The sequence below is a fragment of the Notolepis coatsorum genome (assembly GCF_963971535.1).
Source record: "Notolepis coatsorum genome assembly, chromosome: 1".
Classification (NCBI taxonomy): domain Eukaryota; kingdom Metazoa; phylum Chordata; class Actinopteri; order Aulopiformes; family Paralepididae; genus Notolepis; species Notolepis coatsorum.
The window spans coordinates 117,921,349-117,948,488 of NC_140165.1; the positions used below are offsets into that span (position 1 = coordinate 117,921,349).

A 27,140-nucleotide genomic window follows, 5' to 3' on the forward strand; every position below is an offset into this window, starting at 1 on the left:
GAGCCTGTTGACTCCGACTCAGCTTTGTTGAGGGGGCGGGGCCTGAGGCTGGAAACAACCTGGATGACTACACAGACACTGTGACATCCTTCATCAGCCTCGGCGAGGAGGTGTGTGTCCCCCTCCGCACTAGGAAGATCTACAACAACAACAAGCCCTGGTTTTCAGCTCAACTCAGGCGGCTGAGGTCGGAGAAGAAGGTGGCCAGGCTCAGTGGTGATGCTCATCGGTTCAGGCAGACCAAGTACAAATTCGCCAAAGAGGTGAGGGAGGCGAAACTTCGCTTCTCAGAGAAACTGCGGCAGCAGCTCTCTGAGGGGAATTCCTCCTCCGTTTGGAAAGGCCTCAAGACCATTACAAACTACAAGCCGAAGTCACCACAGGCGCCTGATAAGCTCCCACTGGCGAACGAGCTAAACACATTTTACTGTAGGTTTGAGAAAGAGGTTCCCCCCCGCCCTCTTCCTTCACCCACTCGGTCACAACCTCCATCCCCCCACCCCAGTGCCCCCCCCCCCCCCCCCCCCCCCACACCCCCCCCCCCCTCCCCTCTCTCTGTCAGTGTGAGAGAGGTGAAGCGACTGTTTTCTAGTCAGAATCCCCGGAAGGCAGCGGCCCGGACTCTGTCTCCCCTCTGCCCTGAAGCACTGTGCTGACCAGCTCGCACCGGTGTTTACCACCATTTTTAAAGCATCGCTGGAGCTATGTCACGTCCCAGCATGCTTCAAGGCCTCAACCATCATCCCCGTCCCCAAGAAGGCCAAGGTCACAGGCCTTAATGACTACAGACCTGTCACCCTGACCTCTGTGGTCATGAAGGTCCTGGAGCGCTTTGTCCTGGCCCACCTGAAGCTCATTACTGATCCTGTGCTGGACCCGCTGCAGTTCGCGTACAGAGTCAACAGATCCACAGAGGATGCTGTGAACATGGCTCTGCACTACACGCTGGAACATCTGGACTACGCGGGCAACTATGTCAGGATATTGTATGTGGACTTCAGCTCGGCCTTTAACACCATCCTTCCACCCATCCTGGAGCACCAGCTATCCCTGCTGCAGGTGCCGGCCTCCACTCGCAGGTGGATTACGGACTTCCTGTCCAACAGGTCTTAGCGGGTGAGGCTGGGGAAGAGCATTTCCAGCTCTAGGTCCACCAGCACCGGTTCCCCGCAGGGCTGCGTCCTGTCCCCACTACTGTTCTCCCTGTACACCAACAACTGTGCCTCTCTACACCCCTCGGTCAAACTCCTGAAATTAGCTGACGACACCACCCTGGTGGGTCTCATCTCCAGGGGGGACGAGTCGGCCTACAGGAGGGAGATCGAGAGGCTGCAGAGCTGGTGCAGCTGCAAGAACCTGGAGCTCAATGCTCAAAAGACAGTGGAGATGGTAGTGGACTTCAGGAAGAAAGCAGCCCTGCCCCCTCCCATCAGATTCCTCGGCATGACCATCTCCCGGGATTTGAAGTGGGAGCTCAACATCATGGGCCTGCTCAAGAAGGCCCAGGGGAGGATGTTCTTCCTCCGGCAGTTAAATAAATATAAACTGCCGAGGACCATGACGGCCCAATTCTACACGGCCATCATTGAGTCCATCCTTACCCACTCCATCATCTCCTGGTTCCCCGCTGCAGTGGCAAAAGATCTCGCCAAGCTGCAGCGGGTGATTCGCTCCGCGGAGAGGGTGATCGGCTGTCCCCTGCCCTCCCTCAGGTCCCTGCACGACTCCAGGGCGCTGAAGAGGGCGAGGAAGATCATGGCCGACCCATCCCACCCCGGTCACAGCCTCTTCACCCTGCTCCCCTCTGGGAGAAGGCTGAGGATCCCAAAGGATGTGAAAGCTTGTCACAGACTGAGCTTCTTCCCCTCAGCCGCCAGGCTCATCAATGCCTCAGGTCCCCCCCCCTCGCCCCCCCCCCCCCCTTCCCCCCCTCCCCCCCTCTTCCCCCAAGTGACACTGGCACAATGACACTGACTGCACTGCACTAGTCCGTACTGGAACTCTGCACTCTTCACTTTATATATGTAGCAGCCTGAAGATATTGCTTATTATTCAGAGCTGCTGACTTGCCTTTTTGTTTCCCCTTTCTGCACCAAGACATTCTAATTAGTTTCATTGATATTCGCACGAACAATGACACAAGCGTCTCCTTCTTATATCGCTGGAATATGGATTATAAGCGGCATTACTGGACTCGATTCATCATCCTTCCCTTGTGTGACTGGCAGGCGGGACCAGCAGGGGGCAGTAGCAGGCAGAGAGAGATGGGAGAAGATATATGGAACTGAGAGACGGAAGGAGAACCTCTTCGGCAGTGAACTTGAACACGAACAGTCGCAACGGACGGGTGCTCTGGAGAGCCCTGTTGCAGAAGTTATGTTGGAGAGCCCCGTAGAATAGCTCTGCCCCGGCTGGGAGCAGCCAGCATCGGGAGTCGTCCCGTCCAGCAGAGGTCGCCAGCACACAGCACGCACTCTCAACCCATCACTGCCCCTGCTAAGGAGGTTCAAGCACAGAGAGGCGAATACAAAGTGGTCCTGTCCGGGCTATGGAAACTAGGCCTGAGGCCCACGCTATTCGCTCCCGCGAAATTATCTGTGTTGGATAAGGTCGATGGTCGGCGTTCATTTTGGTTGTTGGCTAAAGCGAAGGAATATCTCGAGGGGATAGCCGAGACTGTAGCTTGATATCTATGACGGGTGAGTGACTTGGCGATGTGGGCCTGAATACATTGATAGGGCCGACTATTCACAAATACTTGCTATCATGCCCAGACATGCTAACTGTCCACTGCCCATCCAACTAGCGGGGCTTCCCAATGACTTCTGTTACTTGCTAATGCTGACCTCATGGTCGTACTTGTGTATCGCCTCTTTGGAAGCTAGCGAGCTAGCTGAACAATGTACATAACAGACTCTAATATGCTATACGGATTCATCACTAGCTTGCGCGCTAGCCTCGGGCTAGCTAGCGGGCTGCGTCTATCGTCTGCACCGAGGCATGCGAGACCCGCTAATATTTACGTACTTTGGTTGTTGTTGCTGTTTAAGTGTCATTGGTTCGCACAATTCAACGGTGATTGGGTCCTTAACTAACTTCTTGTATGCTTTTATTTTATATCCAGGCTGTTTTGAGCTTTGGGCTCCGGTAGGAGAAGATCGGTTGAATGTATATATATGCAATATATGATAACAGGTTGTGTCAGGTATTGCTTATTACCATCCCCGGGTTAATGAATGTGTTTAATTCTATTTGTACATAGGTTATGTCATTCCAACCGTTGTGCCTGATCAGAGGGGCTGTTACAGGTGTGCACTTTGACCAAACCCCCTTTTTTCCCTTTCTTATTATTGTCGTTGTTTAAATGACATCTGTTTGCGCAATTAACCTGTGATCCGATCCTGCCTTAGACTATCTGCTGGTATGCTTTAATTTAATTTTGTTTTGAATTTTCCTTTATCCATTTGTGCTATAACATTGCGACATTGATGCGCAGGCTCGGAAATAGATGGTTGCAGGGTTGATGTTGAGTTATTATATAATAATGGCTATTTTTTCCATTATAGTTATCTCATGTTAGGGCCAAGGCTCAGGTGGTTTTCGACCGATATCTTTATTGAATTTAATTTGTATTATTATTTGTGTTTATTGGACTAGTGGGGGTTTAATCAGGGGTTTATCTAGAGGGGGGTCGGAGTGGAGAGCGTCTTATTGGATCCATGACTCCAGTGGGAAATGATAGGAAGATGACCATCCTTAGTGGATGGGGCATAGGGAGGGGATTGGAGAGTGGGTATAGGAGGGTATATAATAGGACGGGTGGGTTAGGGTTTAGAGTAGAAGGAGGGGGGGTTGTAACTGGGGTGGTATTTTTATGTGTTTTATGTACTGTTGTCTTATATGTGTGTAATTGTTCCTCCTCTGAACTCCTGGGATTGACCGTCTGGGCCCGCCTGGATCAGCGCCTCTGTACTCAGCCTGGCTGCACTGGTATGTTCTCTACGCATTTAGACAAACTCGACCATGGCTAAATTGAATATTTTAATTTGGAACGCAGGAGGTCTTAACGCCCCACACAAGCATGCCAGTGTCCTTTGGTTATTGAAGAGAAGAAATATTGACATTGCTCTCCTTAGTGAGACGCATTTATTGGTGGGTGATGTGTCAAGGCTAGCAAATCGACAATATCACGTTATCTCCTCATCCTCAGCCGATGATAAGACGAAAGGAGTCGTCATAGTTACAAGACGTAACCTTGATATCAAAGTCCTGGATGTGTGGTCGGACACGGAGGGAAGGATTACTATAGCAAAAGTTGAGTTCTCTCATAGGAAGATGGCAATAATAGCATTGTATGCCCCTAACACATTTGATTCAGCGTTCTATAATACAATCACGAAGAATATGTTGGAACTTACTGGATACGCTCTAATTGTGGGTGGCGATTTTAATGCGTGCTGGGATGCGGAGATGGATAGGTCCGGGTCCTCTGAAACAAGTGACCAAAAATGGTCCTCTAAGGCCCTCAGGATGTGGGCCCAGGACACTGGGCTCGCAGACCTATGGCGCTTATCCAATCCCACCCTCAAGGATTACTCTCACCTGTCTGCCAGACACAAAACCTTCTCTCGAATAGACTATGCATTCGCATCCCATAATTTGTTTGATAGTTTCGACGTCTCATTGGTTCCCCTGGCTCTCTCGGACCACAAGGGGATTTTCCTTGTGGCAACCTTTGGCAGGCTCTCCACGAGAGCTCCCAGGTGGCGTTTTTAACTCAACCTTATTAAAGAACGATGATTTCTGCTCTGAGTTCGGGAGTAAACTAGCTGAATTCTTGCAGATCAATGTTGGCACGGTCGATGACCCCAGGGTCCTATGGAATGCATTGAAAGGATTTATCAGGGGTCATGTCACACTTTTCTCCTCCAACTTACGTAAATCCCGATCAAAAAAACTAGAAGGACTGGAAACATTATATGCGGATCTATACGCATCTTTGCAAACTAACTATAGTGAACGACTAAACACACAACGTAAGATAGTCAAGAAGGAAATAAACTCCATACTTAAACAACAGTCTGAGTTCTTGATACATAGGACAAGGCAAAATTACTACTTTCACAGCTCCAGGCCTAGCCATCTATTGGCAATGAAAATACGCTCGAATGATCATTTCTCGGATATCCCCTCGATCAAGACGCGACAGGGTACAATCACTACTGATTCGAAAAAGATCAACGACACTTTTAAAGAGTTTTACTCACAGTTATATAGCTCAGAGGTTAATCTCGACGACTCTAAATTTGAAACGTTCATTGGCGGGCTTGAGATACCCCACATTTCTGAGGAAGAGGCTAAGGAACTGGGGAAACCGATCACCCTTATGGAACTAAGGGAGACGATTGCTGAAATGCAGAGGGGTAAGGCACCAGGCTGGGATGGTATTCCACCCGAGGTGTATTTAGCTTTCTGGGACCAACTGGGCCCATTGATGCTCGATATGATCAATTGCGCTATCGAATAAGGGGAGTTCTCAAGAGATGTCAACATGGCGCTGATTTCTTTACTTCTCAAGAAGGACAAAGATCCCAATGATTGTGGTAGCTATAGGCCCTTGAGTCTTCTCGGGGCCGATTTAAAAGTGTTTGCCAAGGTGCTGGCCCGCCGCCTGCAGAGATTTATGACGGTATTGGTACACTGCGATCAAACTGGTTTTATCCCGGGGCGCCTGGCTGCAGATAATCTTAGGAGGCTGTTGCATGTAGTCGATAACAGTAAAGACAATACAGCTCCGTCCACTGTTCTGTCTTTGGATGCCATGAAGGCGTTTGACAGACTAGAATGGTCATACCTGTGGAAGGTACTTGAGGTCATGGGTCTGGGAAAGAATTTTATTCATATGATTAAAGTCCTGTATGCCTCGCCGTCGGCAATGATACTGACAGGCAAAAACTGTTCCACACTTTTCCCAGTCTCCAGATCTTCTAGACAGGGTTGTCCTCTGAGCCCGGGACTATTCGCGCTTTCCCTCGAACCATTGGCCCAATTTATTAGGCAATCAGAGGACATCGTCCCCATAATGATCAATAATACACCACACAAAATTGCTCTCTATGCGGATGACCTACTGATTTTTATGGATGACCCTTCCCGGTCGGCCACAAAATTATTGGAAATAATCGACGACTTTGGTAAATTGTCAGGCTTTAAGATTAACTGGAACAAATCAGCCTGCCTACCTCTTAATGAGCTGGCCAAGGCGGTGCGACAACCAGCTGATATCCCCATAGTGGAACATTTTAAATACTTAGGTATAGAGATATTCCCCACGCTGAGTCAAACTACTAAGTACAACTTCACGGGTACTTATGATAAAATACGCCAGGATCTAGACAGATGGTCGTCCCTTCCTAACTCCTTACAAGCCCGAGCTTCCATAATCAAAATGAACGTCCTGCCTAGGATAAATTTGTTAGCTCAATGCTCCCCCTGCCCCCTCCGATAGACCACTGGCGCAAGGTACAATCGATGGTATCTAAGTTTATCTGGAATAACAAACGCCCCAGAATCAAAAGAGCTACTACTCAACGTAGGAAACAAGATGGGGGCCTCACAATCCCTGATTTTAAGCTTTATTTCTGGTCCTTCTCACTGAGACCTCTGATGTGCTGGCTAGACCCTGTAGATGCTGTATCTTGGCGCTCCTTAGAAGCGGCGGCGGTCTCACCGCTAAGATTGCAGGATGTGGTGTACTCCACTGTCTCTATTTCGAAATGCCGGCTGAGGTATGGACCGATCATAACTCACGTGATCCAAACGTGGCGTAATGTACAGAGGTTGTGTGGGGTTAAATGCCCATGGCACCTGGACTCTCCAATTTTTAATAACCAGCAATTACTTGTTGGGCACAAGCCGGTTAATATTCCTCAATGGCAAAGGAGGGGAGTTCATACTCTGGAGGGTATTTATGATAAGAACGGCCTCCGTGCGTTTCAGGACTTAAGAGAATTTTATGATCTTCCCGGCGAGTCATTCTTTCTTTACCTTCAACTAAGGTCAGTGCTGAGGGCGCATGGCGTGCCGTGGGCTCAAGCTTTGCACCCACACCCCTTCCTCAGGCTCATAGTGGACAGGACGACCTCCAGAGAGTTTGTCTCAGACTTTTATACGCTCTTAATTCAATCCATGTATAAAAATGTATCATTGGATACAATCTGGCGTGTGGATATCCCAGAGTTGGACCCCGAGTTTGACTGGGATGATGTTTGGGCAAATGTGGCATTATCTTCCCGCAACCCCAATCACCAGCAAATTAATTTTAATTATATTAATAGGACCTATCTTACACCTAGGAAGCTATTTGCTATGGGACTGATAACCAACTCTCGGTGCACTTTGTGCTCTCAAAAGGCCACTGGCACTTATATGCATATGTATTGGGATTGCCCACCAGTGGCCCGCTTCTGGAGGTCAATAGCGGACAAACTTTCTGATCTGTGTGGCTTAACTATCCCATTCACAGCTGTTACGCTACTCCTGAACGATATAACAACACTACCCGTGTCCGTACAACTGAAAAGGGTTGTCCTAGCGGGCGTCACAGCGGCGAAGAAGCTAATAGCAATGAGATGGAAGGAGCCGGAGAAGCTCACAGTGGTTAACTGGTCCCTAACACTGTTGGATGTGATTTATCTTGAGATATCCACGGCGCGGGTGATTGGGGTAGGGCAGGCTGGGATTGACCTCTGGTTCGCAGCAGCTGAGAAGGTCAGGACCGCCGTGTACGGCTGAGCGGGGTTAGGGTGCTTATCCGGGGGAGTCCGGCGGTCTCATGGGAGGGGGAGGAGGAAATGTCTTGTCTGTCTTGTCTTTTGTTATGTCCTGAATTTAACTGGGGATTTATTGGGGGACAGCTATTTAACTATTTCTTCACTATTTGGTCATTTATTAGATAGCCCCCCTTGAAACCTTGAAGTTTTGAAATTTTGAAATTTAAAATTTAAAAAGGTCTCTATTTCCTTTTCTTTTTGTCTTTATAATTTATAAATTGTTATTCTGTATTATTATTGTTTTTGTTATTTTCCTGTGAAGTTCTGTGTATTGTGATTGTGGTTAATGTGTTGTCTTGTTTCATGTGATTAATAATAAAAAAAATTGATAAAAAAAAAAATACTATAGTCAAACCGGCCGATGAGGAAACCCATTGGGCTCCGTGGTATAGTCTGGCCCGAGCAGACTGTAGCAGCCTGCAATGCAATGGCGAGCAAACTATTGGAGATGATGAAGGAGAAGACAACGGATGAGGGCCACCTGACGTCATATGTGTTGATCCTGTTCTGATCCAAGACACTTGGAGCGAGAGTGAGAGGTTTGAGAAAGCGAGAGCGAGAGCACCTGCTGACATAGGGTCTATTTTACCGAACCCCATCATGCTTTTGTAATAATCGGAAAACGATCCCCCCCCCCCCGCAAGCAGCCGCGAGATTTGCGTATATGCGCACAAAACACTATATCTCACAATCTAGAAAACCAGCCTGGATTATTGTGAAACAGGGCGATTTTTTGCGTGGTATAGCGCACAAACAAAGGTATGTAGAAATCAACAGTTTTGTCCCTGTTGGAGTATAAATAGTGCCTGTCAAGTGAGCCATACAATTGTCTCCATAGCTATAATATAGAATATACGATGGGTCCGCAAACATCGTGAAAATGGTCAATAACGCTGGAGCCAGGGAGTAAAGATGGAAAAACAGCGTGGCAGTCAATGAGTTAACGTGTGTTGTCGGGCCTTACAAATACATTTGATTTGATTTGATTTTCCACAAAAGAAGAGTTTTTTACCTTAATTCAAATACAACCAAAGGAGTTGATAATATAATTAATGCTGTGAAAAGGACTACTTGAAAAGCTGGTGTCTGTAACAACTGAAGGAGCGCCAGCGATGACGGGGCATCACTCAGGATTTATGGGCCCTCTACAAAGCCAGACCGGGCTTTCCTGAACTGCTGAACTGTCATTGTATCATTCATCAACAGGCTATATGCGCAAAGGTTATGGGATCTGCTCATGTTGTGACACCTGGTTGTTAAGGTTATCTACTACATTTGAGCACAGGCCAAGCAAGACAGGAGCTTCAAGCTGTTCCTGGAGGAACGTTCTGCTGAGTGTGGGGATCTCCTACTCACTGAAATCTCAAAATGTGATTAGATTAAAATTAGGGATGTCCGATATTATCGGCCTACCGATATTGTTGGCCGATATTGGCATTAAAATGTAATATCGGAAATTATCGGTATCGGTTTCATTTAAAAAAAATTTAAATTTTTTTTTACATTTATTGAACCTTTATTTACCCAGGCTAGCAAGTAAAAACAAATTCTTATTTTATTTATTGTGAAAAGTTTGCATAATGTTGTGTTTTTGGTGGGGGAAACCCTGCATATATATGGTTGATATCGGTATCGGGAATAAAGATATCGGTATCGGTAAAAAAGCCAATATCGAGCATCCCTAATTAAAATGTATTGTCATTATACAGCACAAGTACAATACACCATCCAACCAGAGTGGATAAATAAATTCTCCAGAAATAAATAAATGCATGGAGAAACGGCTTAGTGAGGCAGCCTCAGCGTGCAAGCACACACACACACACACACACACACACACACACACACACACACACACACACACACACACACACACACACACACACACACACACACACACACACACACACACACACACACACACACACACACACACACACACACACACACACACACATATTGTGTATGCGAAATTAATCGTTCCAGCAAAGTAGGCTTCTATTAGTGCAACTGTAGAACATGACATATTAGCACGACATCTCATTTAGTAATGTCAATACTGAAAGTTCAGCATTGACATTACATTACGCATTTATTTCGTTCTAGCAATAGGCATACATCAAACCAACAATACATAATATCATAGAGAAGAAGACAGTATATGGCATATTATTACAGCATATTCCACTATACAGTAGCTATATCTGCAGTATGGTTCTTATTTATTTAGTTTGCAGTGTGTATGTGTAATGTTCACAATGCCTCATTGAGTCAGGACTATAAATGCAAAATGTTTGTTAATGATACAAATATTGTTGTATTTATTATCATTATAATTATTTTATTCCACGGATGTCTGTAGTATCGGCAATCCCCAATGACTTGTCCCAGAGAAAGCTGTTGAAAACACGGGCCCACACCGGTCTGTCCGACTTACGACTGCCTTTTTAGAATTCGAAAATCCTACATGAATCCTACAATGAATTTACAATACGAAGCCGTTGGAGAATGTCGAAGAAGTACGTAAATCAAGTTACGAAGGAATTCCTTGGTGAATTTTTCGTATGTCTGTTCGAGAATGAGGAAACATACAGAAAAGAAAATTCACATGAATTTAAAGTGTTTTGATAGAACATGTAAGCGTTGGATATTGACATGTTGTAAATTCGCACAAAAGAAGCCTATTCAGTTGGATTGGGTGGAGATCTGCTATGTGAATAAATGTTACTGATAATATCATCACGAGTCGCTCTCGGCCACTTTCATTTTGTCCAGTCAGCTCTCAAAAGGTCGGAGACCCTGGACTTTCTGAGGAAAGACGTCAGGATGAGCACACTGAGCTCGAAACAGTATGACGAGTCAGAGAGAGAGAGAGGACGGAGGCAGAACAAGGAGGAAGGATAGAGGAGTGGAGGAGGGCGGTGAAAGAAGAGTGGGAGAGAAAATGGAGGGAGAGAGAGATAAAAAAAAAACTAGGGCTGAAACGCTACAACGTAGAATGAAGGGGCGGAAGCGAGTGGAAATCGTCACAGTTACGAGGCACGGAAAGGTGGTGGCGGCGGTTACCAAGATAAATGGTCTGATTCATTCCTCTGTGTGTGTGTGTGTGTGTGTGTGTGTGTGTGTGTGTGTGTGTGTGTGTGTGTGTGTGTGTGTGTGTGTGTGTGTGTGTGTGTGTGTGTGTGTGTGTGTGTGTGTGTGTGTGTGTGTGTGTGTGTGTGTGTGTGTGTGTGTGTGTGTGTGTGTGTGTGTGTGTGTGTGTGTGTGTGCGTGCTCTGTGTCCTAGATGATGACTGTGATTACTGCCCAGATAAAGCGCTGTCCTGTGCACTACATGACTGGATGGAGGAGCTCAACCAACCACTTCAACCAGGTGTGTGTACTACGAGTGTGTGTGTGCGTGTGTGTGTGTGTGTGTGTGTGTGTGTGTGTGTGTGTGTGTGTGTGTGTGTGTGTGTGTGTGTGTGTTACTCAACAGAGGTGGAAAGATAACTGATGATGTCTCCCCATACTCTGAGGAAGATGCACCCTGCGTCAAAATGTTAGTTGTATATAAAGTTTATTTCCTTTAATCCGTGTTCTACAAAGCTCTGAAGTCTCTCCCTGATTCAACTCTACTCTGAGGGCACCACACACCTTGTGGTTTGGTCCTGATTCAACCCTACTCTGAGAGCGCCACACACCTTGTGGTTTGGTCCTGATTCAACCCTACTCTGAGGGCACCGCACACCTTGTGGTTTGGTCCTGATTCAACCCTACTCTGAGAGCGCCACACACCTTGTGGTTTGGTCCTGATTCAACCCTACTCTGAGGGCACCGCACACCTTGTGGTTTGGTCCTGATTCAACCCTACTCTGAGGGCACCACACACCTTGTGGTTTGGTCCTGATTCAACCCTACTCTGAGAGCACCACACACCTTGTGGTTTGGTACTGATTCAACCCTACTCTGAGGGCACCGCACACATTGTGGTTTGGTCCTGATTCAACCCTACTCTGAGGGCACCACACACCTTGTGGTTTGGTCCTGATTCAACCCTACTCTGAGGGCACCGCACACCTTGTGGTTTGGTCCTGATTCAACCCTACTCTGAGGGCACCGCACACCTTGTGGTTTGGTCCTGATTCAACCCTACTCTGAGGGCACCACACACCTTGTGGTTTGGTCCTGATTCAACCCTACTCTGAGAGCACCACACACCTTGTGGTTTGGTCCTGATTCAACCCTACTCTGAGAGCACACCTTGTGGTTTGGTCCTGATTCAACCCTACTCTGAGAGGCACCACACACCTTGTGGTTTGGTCCTGATTCAACCCTACTCTGAGAGCACCACACACCTTGTGGTTTGGTCCTGATTCAACCCTACTCTGAGGGCACCACACACCTTGTGGTTTGGTCCTGATTCAACCCTACTCTGAGGGCACCACACACCTTGTGGTTTGGTCCTGATTCAACCCTACTCTGAGAGCACCACACACCTTGTGGTTTGGTCCTGATTCAACCCTACTCTGAGAGCACACCTTGTGGTTTGGTCCTGATTCAACCCTACTCTGAGAGCACCACACACCTTGTGGTTTGGTCCTGATTCAACCCTACTCTGAGAGCACACCTTGTGGTTTGGTCCTGATTCAACCCTACTCTGAGAGCACCGCACACCTTGTGGTTTGGTCCTGATTCAACCCTACTCTGAGGGCACCACACACCTTGTGGTTTGGTCCTGATTCAACTCTACTCTGAGGGCGCCACACACCTTGTGGTTTGGTCCTGATTCAACCCTACTCTGACAGCAACACACACCTTGTGGTTTGGTCCTGATTCAACCCTACTCTGAGGGCACCACACACCTTGTGGTTTGGTCCTGATTCAACCCTACTCTGAGGGCACCACACACCTTGTGGTTTGGTCCTGATTCAACCCTACTCTGAGAGCACACCTTGTGGTTTGGTCCTGATTCAACCCTACTCTGAGGGCACCACACACCTTGTGGTTTGGTCCTGATTCAACCCTACTCTGAGAGCACACCTTGTGGTTTGGTCCTGATTCAACCCTACTCTGAGAGCACACCTTGTGGTTTGGTCCTGATTCAACCCTTCTCTGAGGGCACCACACACCTTGTGGTTTGGTCCTGGTTCAACCCTACTCTGAGGGCGCCACACACCTTGTGGTTTGGTCCTGATTCAACCCTACTCTGAGGGCGCCACACACCTTGTGGTTTGGTCCTGATTCAACCCTACTCTGAGGGCACCGCACACCTTGTGGTTTGGTCCTGATTCAACCCTACTCTGAGAGCGCCACACACCTTGTGGTTTGGTCCTGATTCAACCCTACTCTGAGGGCACCGCACACCTTGTGGTTTGGTCCTGATTCAACCCTACTCTGAGGGCACCACACACCTTGTGGTTTGGTCCTGATTCAACCCTACTCTGAGAGCACCACACACCTTGTGGTTTGGTACTGATTCAACCCTACTCTGAGGGCACCGCACACATTGTGGTTTGGTCCTGATTCAACCCTACTCTGAGGGCACCACACACCTTGTGGTTTGGTCCTGATTCAACCCTACTCTGAGGGCACCGCACACCTTGTGGTTTGGTCCTGATTCAACCCTACTCTGAGGGCACCGCACACCTTGTGGTTTGGTCCTGATTCAACCCTACTCTGAGGGCACCACACACCTTGTGGTTTGGTCCTGATTCAACCCTACTCTGAGAGCACCACACACCTTGTGGTTTGGTCCTGATTCAACCCTACTCTGAGAGCACACCTTGTGGTTTGGTCCTGATTCAACCCTACTCTGAGAGGCACCACACACCTTGTGGTTTGGTCCTGATTCAACCCTACTCTGAGAGCACCACACACCTTGTGGTTTGGTCCTGATTCAACCCTACTCTGAGGGCACCACACACCTTGTGGTTTGGTCCTGATTCAACCCTACTCTGAGGGCACCACACACCTTGTGGTTTGGTCCTGATTCAACCCTACTCTGAGAGCACCACACACCTTGTGGTTTGGTCCTGATTCAACCCTACTCTGAGAGCACACCTTGTGGTTTGGTCCTGATTCAACCCTACTCTGAGAGCACCACACACCTTGTGGTTTGGTCCTGATTCAACCCTACTCTGAGAGCACACCTTGTGGTTTGGTCCTGATTCAACCCTACTCTGAGAGCACCGCACACCTTGTGGTTTGGTCCTGATTCAACCCTACTCTGAGGGCACCACACACCTTGTGGTTTGGTCCTGATTCAACTCTACTCTGAGGGCGCCACACACCTTGTGGTTTGGTCCTGATTCAACCCTACTCTGACAGCAACACACACCTTGTGGTTTGGTCCTGATTCAACCCTACTCTGAGGGCACCACACACCTTGTGGTTTGGTCCTGATTCAACCCTACTCTGAGGGCACCACACACCTTGTGGTTTGGTCCTGATTCAACCCTACTCTGAGAGCACACCTTGTGGTTTGGTCCTGATTCAACCCTACTCTGAGGGCACCACACACCTTGTGGTTTGGTCCTGATTCAACCCTACTCTGAGAGCACACCTTGTGGTTTGGTCCTGATTCAACCCTACTCTGAGAGCACACCTTGTGGTTTGGTCCTGATTCAACCCTTCTCTGAGGGCACCACACACCTTGTGGTTTGGTCCTGGTTCAACCCTACTCTGAGGGCGCCACACACCTTGTGGTTTGGTCCTGATTCAACCCTACTCTGAGGGCGCCACACACCTTGTGGTTTGGTCCTGATTCAACCCTACTCTGAGGACGCCGCACACCTTGTGGTTTGGTCCTGATTCAACCCTACTCTGCGAGCACCACACACCTTGTGGTTTGGTCCTGATTCAACCCTACTCTGAGGGCGCCACACACCTTGTGGTTTGGTCCTGATTCAACCCTACTCTGAGGGCGCCACACACCTTGTGGTTTGGTCCTGATTCAACCCTACTCTGAGGGCACCACACACCTTGTGGTTTGGTCCTGATTCAAACCTACTCTGAGGGCACCACACACCTTGTGGTTTGGTCCTGATTCAACCCTACTCTGAGAGGCACCACACACCTTGTGGTTTGGTTCTGATTCAACCCTACTCTGAGGGCGCCACACACCTTGTGGTTTGGTCCTGATTCAACCCTACTCTGAGAGCACACCTTGTGGTTTGGTCCTGATTCAACCCTACTCTGAGAGCACCACACACCTTGTGGTTTGGTCCTGATTCAACCCTACTCTGAGGGCGCCACACACCTTGTGGTTTGGTCCTGATTCAACCCTACTCTGACAGCAACACACACCTTGTGGTTTGGTCCTGATTCAACCCTACTCTGAGAGCGCCACACACCTTGTGGTTTGGTCCTGATTCAACCCTACTCTGAGGGCGCCACACACCTTGTGGTTTGGTCCTGATTCAACCCTACTCTGAGGGCGCCACACACCTTGTGGTTTGGTCCTGATTCAACCCTACTCTGAGAGCACCGCACACCTTGTGGTTTGGTCCTGATTCAACCCTACTCTGAGGGCGCCACACACCTTGTGGTTTGGTCCTGATTCAACCCTACTCTGAGAGGCACCACACACCTTGTGGTTTGGTCCTGATTCAACCCTACTCTGAGAGCACCACACACCTTGTGGTTTGGTCCTGATTCAAACCTACTCTGAGGGCGCCACACACCTTGTGGTTTGGTCCTGATTCAACCCTACTCTGAGAGCACCACACACCTTGTGGTTTGGTCCTGATTCAACCCTACTCTGAGGGTGCCACACACCTTGTGGTTTGGTCCTGATTCAACTCTACTCTGAGACCTTGTGGTTTGGTTGGAGCTCATGCAACTTCTCCTTTCGTCAATGTTTTCCTGTTCCCCTTCCGACAGGTCGCCAGAGCAGACACGCAGAGCAGCGCTCCTCAGCCACCCCCGCCTCCCGCTCCAAGACCCCCGACAGATCCGACCGCCCTCCCCACGCTGACAAACCCCTCCCCGTCTTCCCCCTGGACTCCAGCTCCCCCCCCTCCTCCCCCCAACACGACCCAGGCGAGGACGAGAGAGGACGAGAAAGAGAAGGAGGAGAAGAGGGGGAGAGAAAGAGGCTCAATCATCCCAACCAGCAGGTTCCGGGCTCCAGGCCGGGGGCCCTCGCTCCGGGGGGAGGCCCCAGGCAGAGGGCCCAGGGTCGGGGGCTGTGTGGCGGGAAGGGCCTCCTAAGTGAGTCCCAGGTTCGGCTGCTGGTAGGCCTCCACTACCTGCCCCACGAGCACGGCTCGTCAGCCCAGAGGCTCCTGCAGGATCTCACCTGGCTCAAGTCACACTGCCACCTGGTCAGCACCAGCGGCACCAAGGCCGCGCCACAGAAGGTGGGCTCATCTGTGTTGGTGTGACGCAGCCCAATCTTCTTAACATATGTTAATAAAGTACTCAACCACAGGAAAAAACATTATGTATACGTTATGTTATAGCCATGAGTAATATATTTACGCATTGTATTGAATATGTAACAAACACGTGTACAGTATGTATTGCAAATAAGTACATATTACATATTCAAATCTTCTTTAACTTTTTAGAAAACGTTAACCCAAACGTTATGTCTTAACCCTGACCATTAAGCGAATGTTAAAACAAACCTAAACTCTAACTATAATCATAGTCAGATACTCTCCCGTGACTGAAACTCCTGTTTGCAGCGTTTGTTTTGGACTTTTGCAGATACAATACAATACGCAAATATTACTTATATAACTATAACTTTATGTACCTTTTTTCCTGTGGTCTATTAGTAGTTTATTTACGTTTTCTGATGAGACCGCATTGGTGTATGAGACGGAATGGAATGGAATGATAAAATGATGTGGTTGCCTGCCTGCGTACAGGATATGATGTGGTTGCCTGCCTGCGTACAGTATATGATGTGGTTGCCTGCCTGCGTACAGTATATGATGTGGTTGCCTGCCTGCGTACAGTATATGATGTGGTTGCCTTCCTGCGTACAGTATATGATGTGGTTGCCTGCCTGCGTACAGTATATGATGTGGTTGCCTTCCTGCGTACAGTATATGATGTGGTTGCCTGCCTGCGTACAGTATATGATGTGGTTGCCTGCCTGCGTACAGGATATGATGTGGTTGCCTGCCTGCGTACAGTATATGATGTGGTTGCCTTCCTGCGTACAGTATATGATGTGGTTGCCTTCCTGCGTACAGTATATGATGTGGTTGCCTGCCTGCGTACAGTATATGATGTGGTTGCCTGCCTGCGTACAGTATATGATGTGGTTGCCTGCCTGCGTACAGTATATGATGTGGTTGCCTGCCTGCGTACAGTATATGATGTGGTTGCCTGCCTGCGTACAGTATATGATGGCACAGGGGACCAGCTTGGGGCCTCTGTGTTTCAGTCAGTGACTGTATTAGCAAACACTGCAACAGGACTTGGGCCCATTTAGAATGTGTATGTTGTCATGTTATAAAAGGTTCATACCTTGATATGACAGTAACTTGTGTATTTGTGTGTGTTTGGATGTCTATATCCATAACCTGTGATGTGTCTTATCCTTTGTGTGTGTGTTTGGTGTAAGTAATGTCCCCATATTTCACATACACATTAATGTGTGTGTGTGTGTGTGTGTGTGTGTGTGTGTGTGTGTGTGTGTGTGTGTGTGTGTGTGTGTGTGTGTGTGTGTGTGTGTGTGTGTGTGTGTGTGTGTGTGTGTGTGTGTGTGTGTGTGTGTGTGTGTGTGTGTGTCAGGTGGATGAGTGGCGAGGCCGGGCCTCTAGGTTCCTGTCTCTGTGTGAGGACATCGCGGAACTCCACTGCAGCGTGGTGGGAGGGGCCAACAGGGCAGTGCTCTATGACCTTTACCCTTACGTCTGGGACCTGAGGAACACCGCCCTGGTGGCCAAGGCCTTCATCTGCTGGCTGGGTGAGGAGGGAGGGAGGGAGGCAGGGAGGGGAAGTAAAGTTGTCCTGTAGATTAATGTGGTGATATTAGTCTCCCTCGAATAAAAACACACTTCTTCAATTAATATCTAAAAAAACTAAATAAAGAAAAACCTTCTTCTAACCTCTTTTAGTGCACTTTTCCACTAAATAATCTTCCTTGCCTATATTACTACCTACTATACTGATGTCTTTACTACTATGCACTCAAGACTGTAGCACCCAAGTTCAACACTGTTTCATGAACATTGTTACTCAGCTGAAAGAGTTGTACCCTTCCTGCTGACCTGTCATTATTTTGATTCTTTCCCCGTCTTTAAAGGGGAATGTCATTCTTTTTAAGAATTCATATATGTTTTCATATAGGATTCATATAGAATTCATGTTTTCGCTGTGCCCCAAGAACAGTTCAGTTAGGTTTGTGAACAGTTCAGTTAGGTTTGTGAACAGTTCAGTTAGGTTTGTGAACAGTTCAGTTAGGTTTGTGTGAACAGTTCAGTTAGGTTTGTGAACAGTTCAGTTAGGTTTGTGAACAGTTCAGTTAGGTTTGTGAACAGTTCAGTTAGGTTTGTGAACAGTTCAGTTAGGTTTGTGAACACGCACCACTCTCTCCTAAAGCTAGAGATCGGAGAGAACCCTAAAATCTCTCTCTCTCTCTCTCTCTCTCTCTCTCTCTCTCTCTCTCTCTCTCTCTCTCTCTCTCTCTCTCTCTCTCTCTCTCTCTCTCTCTCTCTCTCTCTCTCTCTCTCTCTCTCTCTCTCTCTCTCTCAGATGGACGAGTATTGAGTGACAGCTCCACTCTGGGCAGCTGGAAGAACTGCTTCCACTGTGAGTAGAAACAACTAATGAATTGCGTTCCCGTACACAAGATGACTCATGAATTGCGTTCCCGTACACAAGATGACTCATGAATTGCGTTTCCGTACACAAGATGACTCATGAATTGCGTTCCCGTACACAAGATGACTCATGAATTGCGTTCCTGTACACAAGATGACTCATGAATTGCGTTCCCGTACACAAGATGACTCATGAATTGCGTTCCCGTACACAAGATGACTCATGAATTGCGTTCCCGTACACAAGATGACTCATGAATTGCGTTCCCGTACACAAGATGACTCATGAATTGCGTTCCCGTACACAAGATGACTCATGAATTGCGTTCCCGTACACAAGATGACTCATGAATTGCGTTCCCGTACACAAGATGACTCATTTGCCCATCCTGCCTTTCTTTGAAACATCGGTTGTGCACGTCCTCAGAAATTAACGCTATGTATCTCCGCAAGAGAGGGCATGGACAGTGGGGGTAACCTCCTCGAGTGTTTATTAATTTAACCTTAATCATAAAGGTGTGTGAAAATATCGATACAGCATGGCAACGGGACACCTTCCCTCATGATGTCATAATGGATGTGTGACGGCCAGGACAGTGATATGTTTCACAGTACTTTCTCCGGACTTAATGAAAGACCATACTTATTATAATAATGTCAACCTTGTAGCAGATAAAGATACATTTACTGTCTGTCATCTATTTAAAGAATCCTGTAAGCACGTACAAAACAATTCCTATACCTACAAATGCAAATAATTTTTTTTGTTATAGCTGTCGGTTAATTGTAGATACCACTCTGTAAGCATTTTACTGTCTGTTTCTTTATTGTTGTTGGTTAATTGTAGATACCACTCTGCTAGCATTTTACTGTCTGTTTCTTTATTGTTGTTGGTTAATTGTAGATACCACTCTGCTAGCATTTTACTGTCTGTTTCTTTATTGTTGTTGGTTAATTGTAGATACCACTCTGCTAGCATTTTACTGTCTGTTTCTTTATTGTTGTTGGTTAATTGTAGATACCACTCTATAAGCATTTGACTGGCTGTTTCTTTATTGTTGTTGGTTAATTGTAGATACCACTCTGCTAGCATTATACTGGCTGTTTCTTTCGAATCTTACCAATATGATTGACAAGGGTTTCTTGTCTCTGATAGGGTGTGGGGAGACCACAGGGGCGGACCTACTAGGGGTGGAGTCCGAGCCCTGGGTGTTCAAAGGAGGCGTATCTGGAGAGGTTCAGGTAGGTTGTGTGTGTGTACTGTATGTCCAAATATCATTATTTTTATTTTAGAACTGCTACTAACCATTATTTAAGTAATCGATTCATCCAACGATTATTTTACTGATTAATCCGTGCATTTAAATGGTTAATTTCAATCCAAAAACGAGGACAATTGAACATTTATCTTAAGTTTACTTGCGTTTTTATTTTATTCATGAATGCACACTGAAATCAAGCTAAAGCAGTACTTTAACAGGGTCTTTATAGAGCTTTTTTTTTTACCAATCTTAGTGAATTAAATAATTCTTCATCTTTTGTATTTCCCTCACACTAGACGCTTTGGAACATTTTACATTTTTTATTGATTCGTTTTTGTATGTTAATTTTCTTGTCCTATGTTTGGGTTTACATTTACATTTAGTCATTTAGCTGACGTTTTTATCCAAAGCGACTTACAAGTTCTGTACGACAAGCCATCAGGAATGGCACAACTCTATCAGCTGAGTAACAATGTTCATCAAAGTGTTGAGTGCTACAGTGTAGGTTAGTTTATTAGGACAAGTGCATGACAGTACGGTTAGTTAGGGTTAGATATTTTTTTTCTTTTTTTAATTCAGATAATGGTTGAAGAAATGCGTCTTTAGTCGACGGCGAAAGATTGGACGTGTTTCGGCTGTCCTAACTGGGGTGGGTAGTTCATTCCACCATTGTGGGGCAAGGACTGAGAATAGGCGACTTCTCTTTGATGACCCTCCCGGAGCTTGGATAGGAGTAGGTCTGAGGCGGTCAGAAGATGCAGAGCGTAGGGGTCTTGAGGGTGTGTAGTTAGAGACCATTGACCGGAGGTAGGCGGGAGCGGTTCCCTTTGCCGCACGGTATGCTAGGTCGAGGGCCTTGAAGCGGATTCGTGCAGCAATGGGGAGCCAGTGCAGGTCCCTAAGAAGTGGGGTGACATGGGCCGACTTCGGTAGGTTTGAGATCAGGCGGGCCGCTGCGTTCTGAATGAGTTGAAGAGGCTTAGTGGCAGTGGCCGGGAGGCCAGCGAGCAGTGCGTTGCAGTAGTCGAGGCGGGAGATGACTGTTGATTGGACGAGGAGTTGGGTGGCTTCTTTTGTCAGGAAGGGGCGGATCCTTCTGACGTTGCTCAGGAGGAATCGGCAGGTTCTGGTTGTCGCTGCGATGTGAGCAGAGAAGTTCAACTGGTCGTCGAGGACAACACCAAGGTTCTTGGGTCGGGGACGCGGTCACAGCTGCATTCTCGACTGTGATGGAAAGGTCGGTCAGGGGGGAGGATTTGGCCGGCAGGTGGAGCAATTCTGTTTTGCTTAGGTTCAGTTTGAGGTGGTTGGTTCTCATCCAGGCGGAGATGTCGGGCAGACAGGCCGAGATCCGCTCAGAGACGTGGATATCTGAGGGAGGGAAGGAGAGGAAGAGTTGAGTATCGTCGGCATAACTATGGTAGGAGAAGCCATGAGACGTGATAATGTTACCCAGTGATTTAGTGTAGAGGTAGAAGAGAAGGGGTCCTAAAACCAAGCCCTGGGGGACACCCGTCCGCAGGGGGCGGGTGGCCGACAGGGTCCCTCTCCATGACACTTGGTAGGAGCGGTCATTGAGGTATGATGACAGCCATGTCAGCGCAGAGCCAGCCACTCCCATTGCTGCGAGGGCCGTGAGGAGGATCTGGTGGTTGACTGTGTCGAAGGCTGCAGATAGATCTAGGAGAATCAGGACAGAGGAGAGGCCTTTCGCTTTTGCTAAGTGAAGTGCCTCTGTGACCGCAATGAGGGCTGTTTCTGTGGAGTGGCCAGTCCAGAAGCCAGACTGATTGGGGTCTAGGAGGTCATTCTGTAAGAGATAAGCAGTAAGTTGGTTGGATACAGCACGTTCAAGTGTTTTAGAAAGGAAGGAGAGAAGAGAGACAGGACGGTAGTTGCCTATGACGGTAGGGTTCAGGGTTGTTTTTTTATGAGCGGCGTTGTTTTAGGGAGGTGGGGACCACCCCCGAGTTGAGTGAGGAGTTGATGGTTGCAGTTAGGAATGGGAGGATGTCTGGTGCTATGGTCTGGAGGAGTGGGGAGGGTAGCTGGTCCAGCTGGCATGTAGTCGGACGGGTCGACGTTACCAGTGTCAGGGTCTCGGCTTCTGTAATGGGAGAGAAAGATGACAGAGTGAAGGATGAGGTTCTCGATTCAGTATTTGGAATGGGTGGGGGTTGGGAGAAGGAGCTGCGGATGTTCTCCACTTTTTCCTCAAAGAAGATCGCAAAGTCTTCGGCAGAGAAAGATGAGGGAGGGGGGGGGGTGGGGGGGGGAGTGAGGAGGGAGGACATGATAGCATGCAGTTTGCGAAGATTCTTGGCAGAGGCCTCGATCCTATGGTGAAAGAAAGAAGCTTTGGCATTAGTAATGGCGATACCATTATACACAAACATACTAACATCCTACATCATTTAGCCATCTTTTCACAACACATAATGCTAACGTGTGTGTGTGTGTGTGTGTGTGTGTGTGTGTGTGTGTGTGTGTGTGTGTGTGTGTGTGTGTGTGTGTGTGTGTGTGTGTGTGTGTGTGTGTGTGTGTGTGTGTGTGTGTGTGTGTGTGTGTGTGTGTGTGTGTGTGTGTGTGTGTGTGTGTAGATGCTTCTTCCTATAGGCAGCAGTAGCGAGCTCTTCACCCATCCCCCTCCTCTCTTCCCTACCTCTCGTCTCTACAGTGTCAGGCCGTACCACAGCAAGGACAAGGTGAGAGGCACCACACACACACACACACACACACACACACACACACACACACACACACACACACACACACACACACACACACACACACACACACACACACACACACACACACACACACACACACACACACACACACACACACACACCAGTAGCGGCCCGTACTATCTACTGTTGGGTGGTCGCAGGGGGTTCACGTTAGGTCGAGTTGAAAATGTAACGTTAATAAATGCTCTGGAGCAATCTCTCTCTCAGTCTCTCGGATCAATCCAATAAAATAATTAACACATGTATATGTTGTCATTTTAAACAACTCACCATTCATTAATTCATACATTATGCATCAGCAGCAGCGAAATTAATGTTATAGTTCACAACACAGCAGCGCGTTTTGAAGCGCTATTATCATCTCAGCAAGGCAGCACCGTCAATACTTTCCGTAGCCGCATTTCTCGGAGACACAGAGAGAGCGAGAGAGAGAGCGAGAGAGAGATACTCACTGTTTAGTTTAAACGTCTAGGGCAGGAGGGCTTGATAAAGTGTATAATTCACTGTCCCACAGTCCCAGTCAGACTGTTGATGTATATCCAGACCACTGTCCAGACTGCATCCGCCATATTATAGCTTCTTGTTAGCCAAGTGTTAGCTTAGCACCACACAACACAAGTACTGTGATGAGTTCTTTGCCCATTTCCGCGTCGAACAGACTGCAAACTACCTGGCGTTCTATCGCCATGTTCTAAGACAAACTCTTAACCAACTTTGAAAGAATGCCTAAGCTTAACCGTCGAAAGAACTTGCCGTCACGCTCTAAGACAAATAGCTGCATCACAACAACACAACTAGTATCTACCTACCTAGAAACCTAGAAACCTAGAAACTGACGTCGGCCAATCAGAGAGCGTCTCCGCGAAATGCGGCTACGGAAATCATAGACGCTGCTAAGGCTGCTGGCTTAGACCGCTTCAAATCGCGCCCGGCTTCCATCATAAACATCATATTTCAACGCACAGCGCGTTACGCACTGATTGGCTGCGACGGATACAGCGATGAAACAATGCACGCCGTGCACGCGCACTCAGAGCGCTATTGCGTCTAACAGACAGACTCGCGTACACACACGCACGCACGCACGCACGCACGCACGCACACACACACACACACACACACACACACACACACACACACACACACACACACACACACACACACACACACACACGCACACACACACCTTCTATCACCTTCTATCATCTTCCCAGGAACTTCAGAAAACAAGGTTGAGTTTCTCATGCATTTCTTTATGATACATCTTAAATAGTTTGCCTTAATCGAATGGTAATTTAAAAATAAAACGTTGGACCGGTCAGGAAACGAGCCTGGTGGAATCATACATTAATATTCTAATGTTACCTGCCGACACGCTGCTCACTTCCGTGAGTGAGAGTGAGTGCAGCGCGGAGCAGGCGCCTCAGCTGGAGGCACATGGCCATGTGATCGTAGGGTTGCTTCGGGCGCTCTGGACCCCTGCCCTCAGCGAAGTCATTGCTACCAGCATGTCCTTCCCCGCAAGTAATGTCCCTAACGCTACCGCAGCAATGGCTAGTTTAGCCCCTGTATCCAACACAGCCCAGGCTACTAGCACAGCCGCTAGCCTAGCTCCCGTAGCTAGTGCAGCTAGCCCCCTCTCTGCTAACACAGCCCAGGCTACTAGCACAGCCGCTAGCCTAGCTCCCGTAGCTAGTGCAGCTAGCCCCCTCTCTGCTAACACAGCCCAGGCTACTAGCACAGCCGCTAGCCTAGCTCCCGTAGCTAGTACAGCTAGCCCCCTCTCTGCTAACACAGCCCAGGCTACTAGCACAGCCGCTAGCCTAGCTCCCGTAGCTAGTACAGCTAGCCCCCTCTCTGCTAACACAGCCCAGGCTACTAGCACTGCCGCTAGCCTAGCTCCCGTAGCTAGTACAGCTAGCCCCCTCTCTGCTAACACAGCCCAGGCTACTAGCACTGCCGCTAGCCTAGCTCCCGTAGCTAGTACAGCTAGCCCCCTCTCTGCTAACACAGCCCAGGCTACTAGCACAGCCGCTAGCCTAGCTCCCGTAGCTAGTACAGCTAGCCCCCTCTCTGCTAACACAGCCCAGGCTACTAGCACAGCCGCTAGCCTAGCTCCCGTAGCTAGTACAGCTAGCCCCCTCTCTGCTAACACAGCCCAGGCTACTAGCACAGCCGCTAGCCTAGCTCCCGTAGCTAGTACAGCTAGCCCCCTCTCTGCTAACACAGCCCAGGCTACTAGCACAGCCGCTAGCCTAGCTCCCGTAGCTAGTACAGCTAGCCCCCTCTCTGCTAACACAGCCCAGGCTACTAGCACAGAAGCTAGCCTAGCTCCCGTAGCTAGTACAGCTAGCCCCCTCTCTGCTAACACAGCCCAGGCTACTAGCACAGCCGCTAGCCTAGCTCCCGTAGCTAGTACAGCTAGCCCCCTCTCTGCTAACACAGCCCAGGCTACTAGCACAGCCGCTAGCCTAGCTCCCGTAGCTAGTACAGCTAGCCCCCTCTCTGCTAACACAGCCCAGGCTACTAGCACAGCCGCTAGCCTAGCTCCCGTAGCTAGTGCAGCTAGCCCCCTCTCTGCTAACACAGCCCAGGCTACTAGCACAGCCGCTAGCCTAGCTCCCGTAGCTAGTACAGCTAGCCCCCTCTCTGCTAACACAGCCCAGGCTACTAGCACAGCCGCTAGCCTAGCTCCCGTAGCTAGTACAGCTAGCCCCCTCTCTGCTAACACAGCCCAGGCTACTAGCACAGCCGCTAGCCTAGCTCCCGTAGCTAGTGCAGCTAGCCCCCTCTCTGCTAACACAGCCCAGGCTACTAGCACTGCCGCTAGCCTAGCTCCCGTAGCTAGTACAGCTAGCCCCCTCTCTGCTAACACAGCCCAGGCTACTAGCACTGCCGCTAGCCTAGCTCCCGTAGCTAGTACAGCTAGCCCCCTCTCTGCTAACACAGCCCAGGCTACTAGCACTGCCGCTAGCCTAGCTCCCGTAGCTAGTACAGCTAGCCCCCTCTCTGCTAACACAGCCCAGGCTACTAGCACTGCCGCTAGCCTAGCTCCCCTAGCTAGTGCAGCTAGCCCCCTCTCTGCTAACACAGCCCAGGCTACTAGCACAGCCGCTAGCCTAGCTCCCGTAGCTAGTACAGCTAGCCCCCTCTCTGCTAACACAGCCCAGGCTACTAGCACAGCCGCTAGCCTAGCTCCCGTAGCTAGTACAGCTAGCCCCCTCTCTGCTAACACAGCCCAGGCTACTAGCACAGCCGCTAGCCTAGCTCCCGTAGCTAGTGCAGCTAGCCCCCTCTCTGCTAACACAGCCCAGGCTACTAGCACAGCCGCTAGCCTAGCTCCCGTAGCTAGTACAGCTAGCCCCCTCTCTGCTAACACAGCCCAGGCTACTAGCACAGCCGCTAGCCTAGCTCCCGTAGCTAGTGCAGCTAGCCCCCTCTCTGCTAACACAGCCCAGGCTACTAGCACGGCCGCTAGCCTAGCTCCCGTAGCTAGTGCAGCTAGCCCCCTCTCTGCTAACACAGCCCAGGCTACTAGCACGGCCGCTAGCCTAGCTCCCCTAGCTAGTGCAGCTAGCCCCCTCTCTGCTAACACAGCCCAGGCTACTAGCACGGCCGCTAGCCTAGCTCCCCTAGCTAGTGCAGCTAGCAGAACCTCCGTCCCCACAGCTAAGACTATGGTTTCTCAGTGTAGGCTCGTTCTCTACCACTAGCTTACTCCCTCCTGCTACTGCTAGCAAGGCTTCTGCAACTGGCAGAACCTTTGGTGATAGAGCAGCCTCTGCAGTAGCTATCTACCTAGCTGCCCTCGCGTGCACAGGCCCTATAGCTAACGTAGCCTCAGATGCTGGGACCGCCCCTTCGGCCGGCATGGCCTCCGTGGTTAGCACAGCCTCTGCCGCTAGTGTAGCCTCGGTAGCTACCGCCTCAGTCCAGTCCACTAGAGCCCCGTCTGCTAGCGTATCATGCACTGCTAGCAAGTCTAAAAAGGCTAGCAAAGCTAAGAAGGCTAGCAAAGCTAAGAAGACTAGCATAGTCCTTCCTGCTAGTGTAACCCCTACAGCTAGCACCTTAGCCCTTCCTGCTAGTGTAGCATCTACAGCTAGCACCTTAGCCCTTCCTGCTTTTACAAGAATTCCTGGGCAATTATTCTCCGGCCTGCAGTCTGGAGGAGCGAAAGAGCGCTTATCGCCTGGTGTTCTTTATGATGAAGTGGAGTCCTGGAACAGCATGCAAACTCCGGTTACTGGCCGGGAACATGTTTAGGGTGCTTTTCCAAGACCCCAACTCCCCAGCCGACTGCCAGGCTGCTAACCCTGTCAGGCCCTTTGCAGATAGCTTAGCCTCTACAGCGAACCAGGACTCAACTGCCAGCTTAGCGTCTGCTGCTACCATAGCCCCTAGAGCTGGTTCAGCCCCTGTAGCTTCCCCCCTGACTTCAGCGGCACGGTGGTGTAGTGGTTAACACTGTCGCCTCACAGCAAGAAGGTCCAGGGTTCGATTCCCGCTTGGGGACCAGGTTTCCATGATGCC

The 27,140-nt window shown here is 49.0% G+C and overlaps 1 protein-coding gene across 1 annotated transcript in view; it reads left to right on the forward strand.

Moving 5' to 3' along the window:
- LOC311248304 (protein O-GlcNAcase) overlaps positions 1-27,140 on the forward strand; it is a gene marked incomplete at its 3' end in the record, with an annotated part of 77,702 nt that overhangs the window by 41,275 nt on the left and 9,287 nt on the right. Inside the window, exons 4-9 of the mRNA XM_084337987.1 lie at positions 11,119-11,205; positions 15,696-16,174; positions 17,565-17,739; positions 18,528-18,584; positions 19,752-19,837; positions 22,458-22,562. Coding sequence (XP_084194113.1) covers positions 11,119-11,205; positions 15,696-16,174; positions 17,565-17,739; positions 18,528-18,584; positions 19,752-19,837; positions 22,458-22,562 — 989 coding nt within the window. The remainder of the gene's footprint in view (positions 1-11,118; positions 11,206-15,695; positions 16,175-17,564; positions 17,740-18,527; positions 18,585-19,751; positions 19,838-22,457; positions 22,563-27,140) is intronic.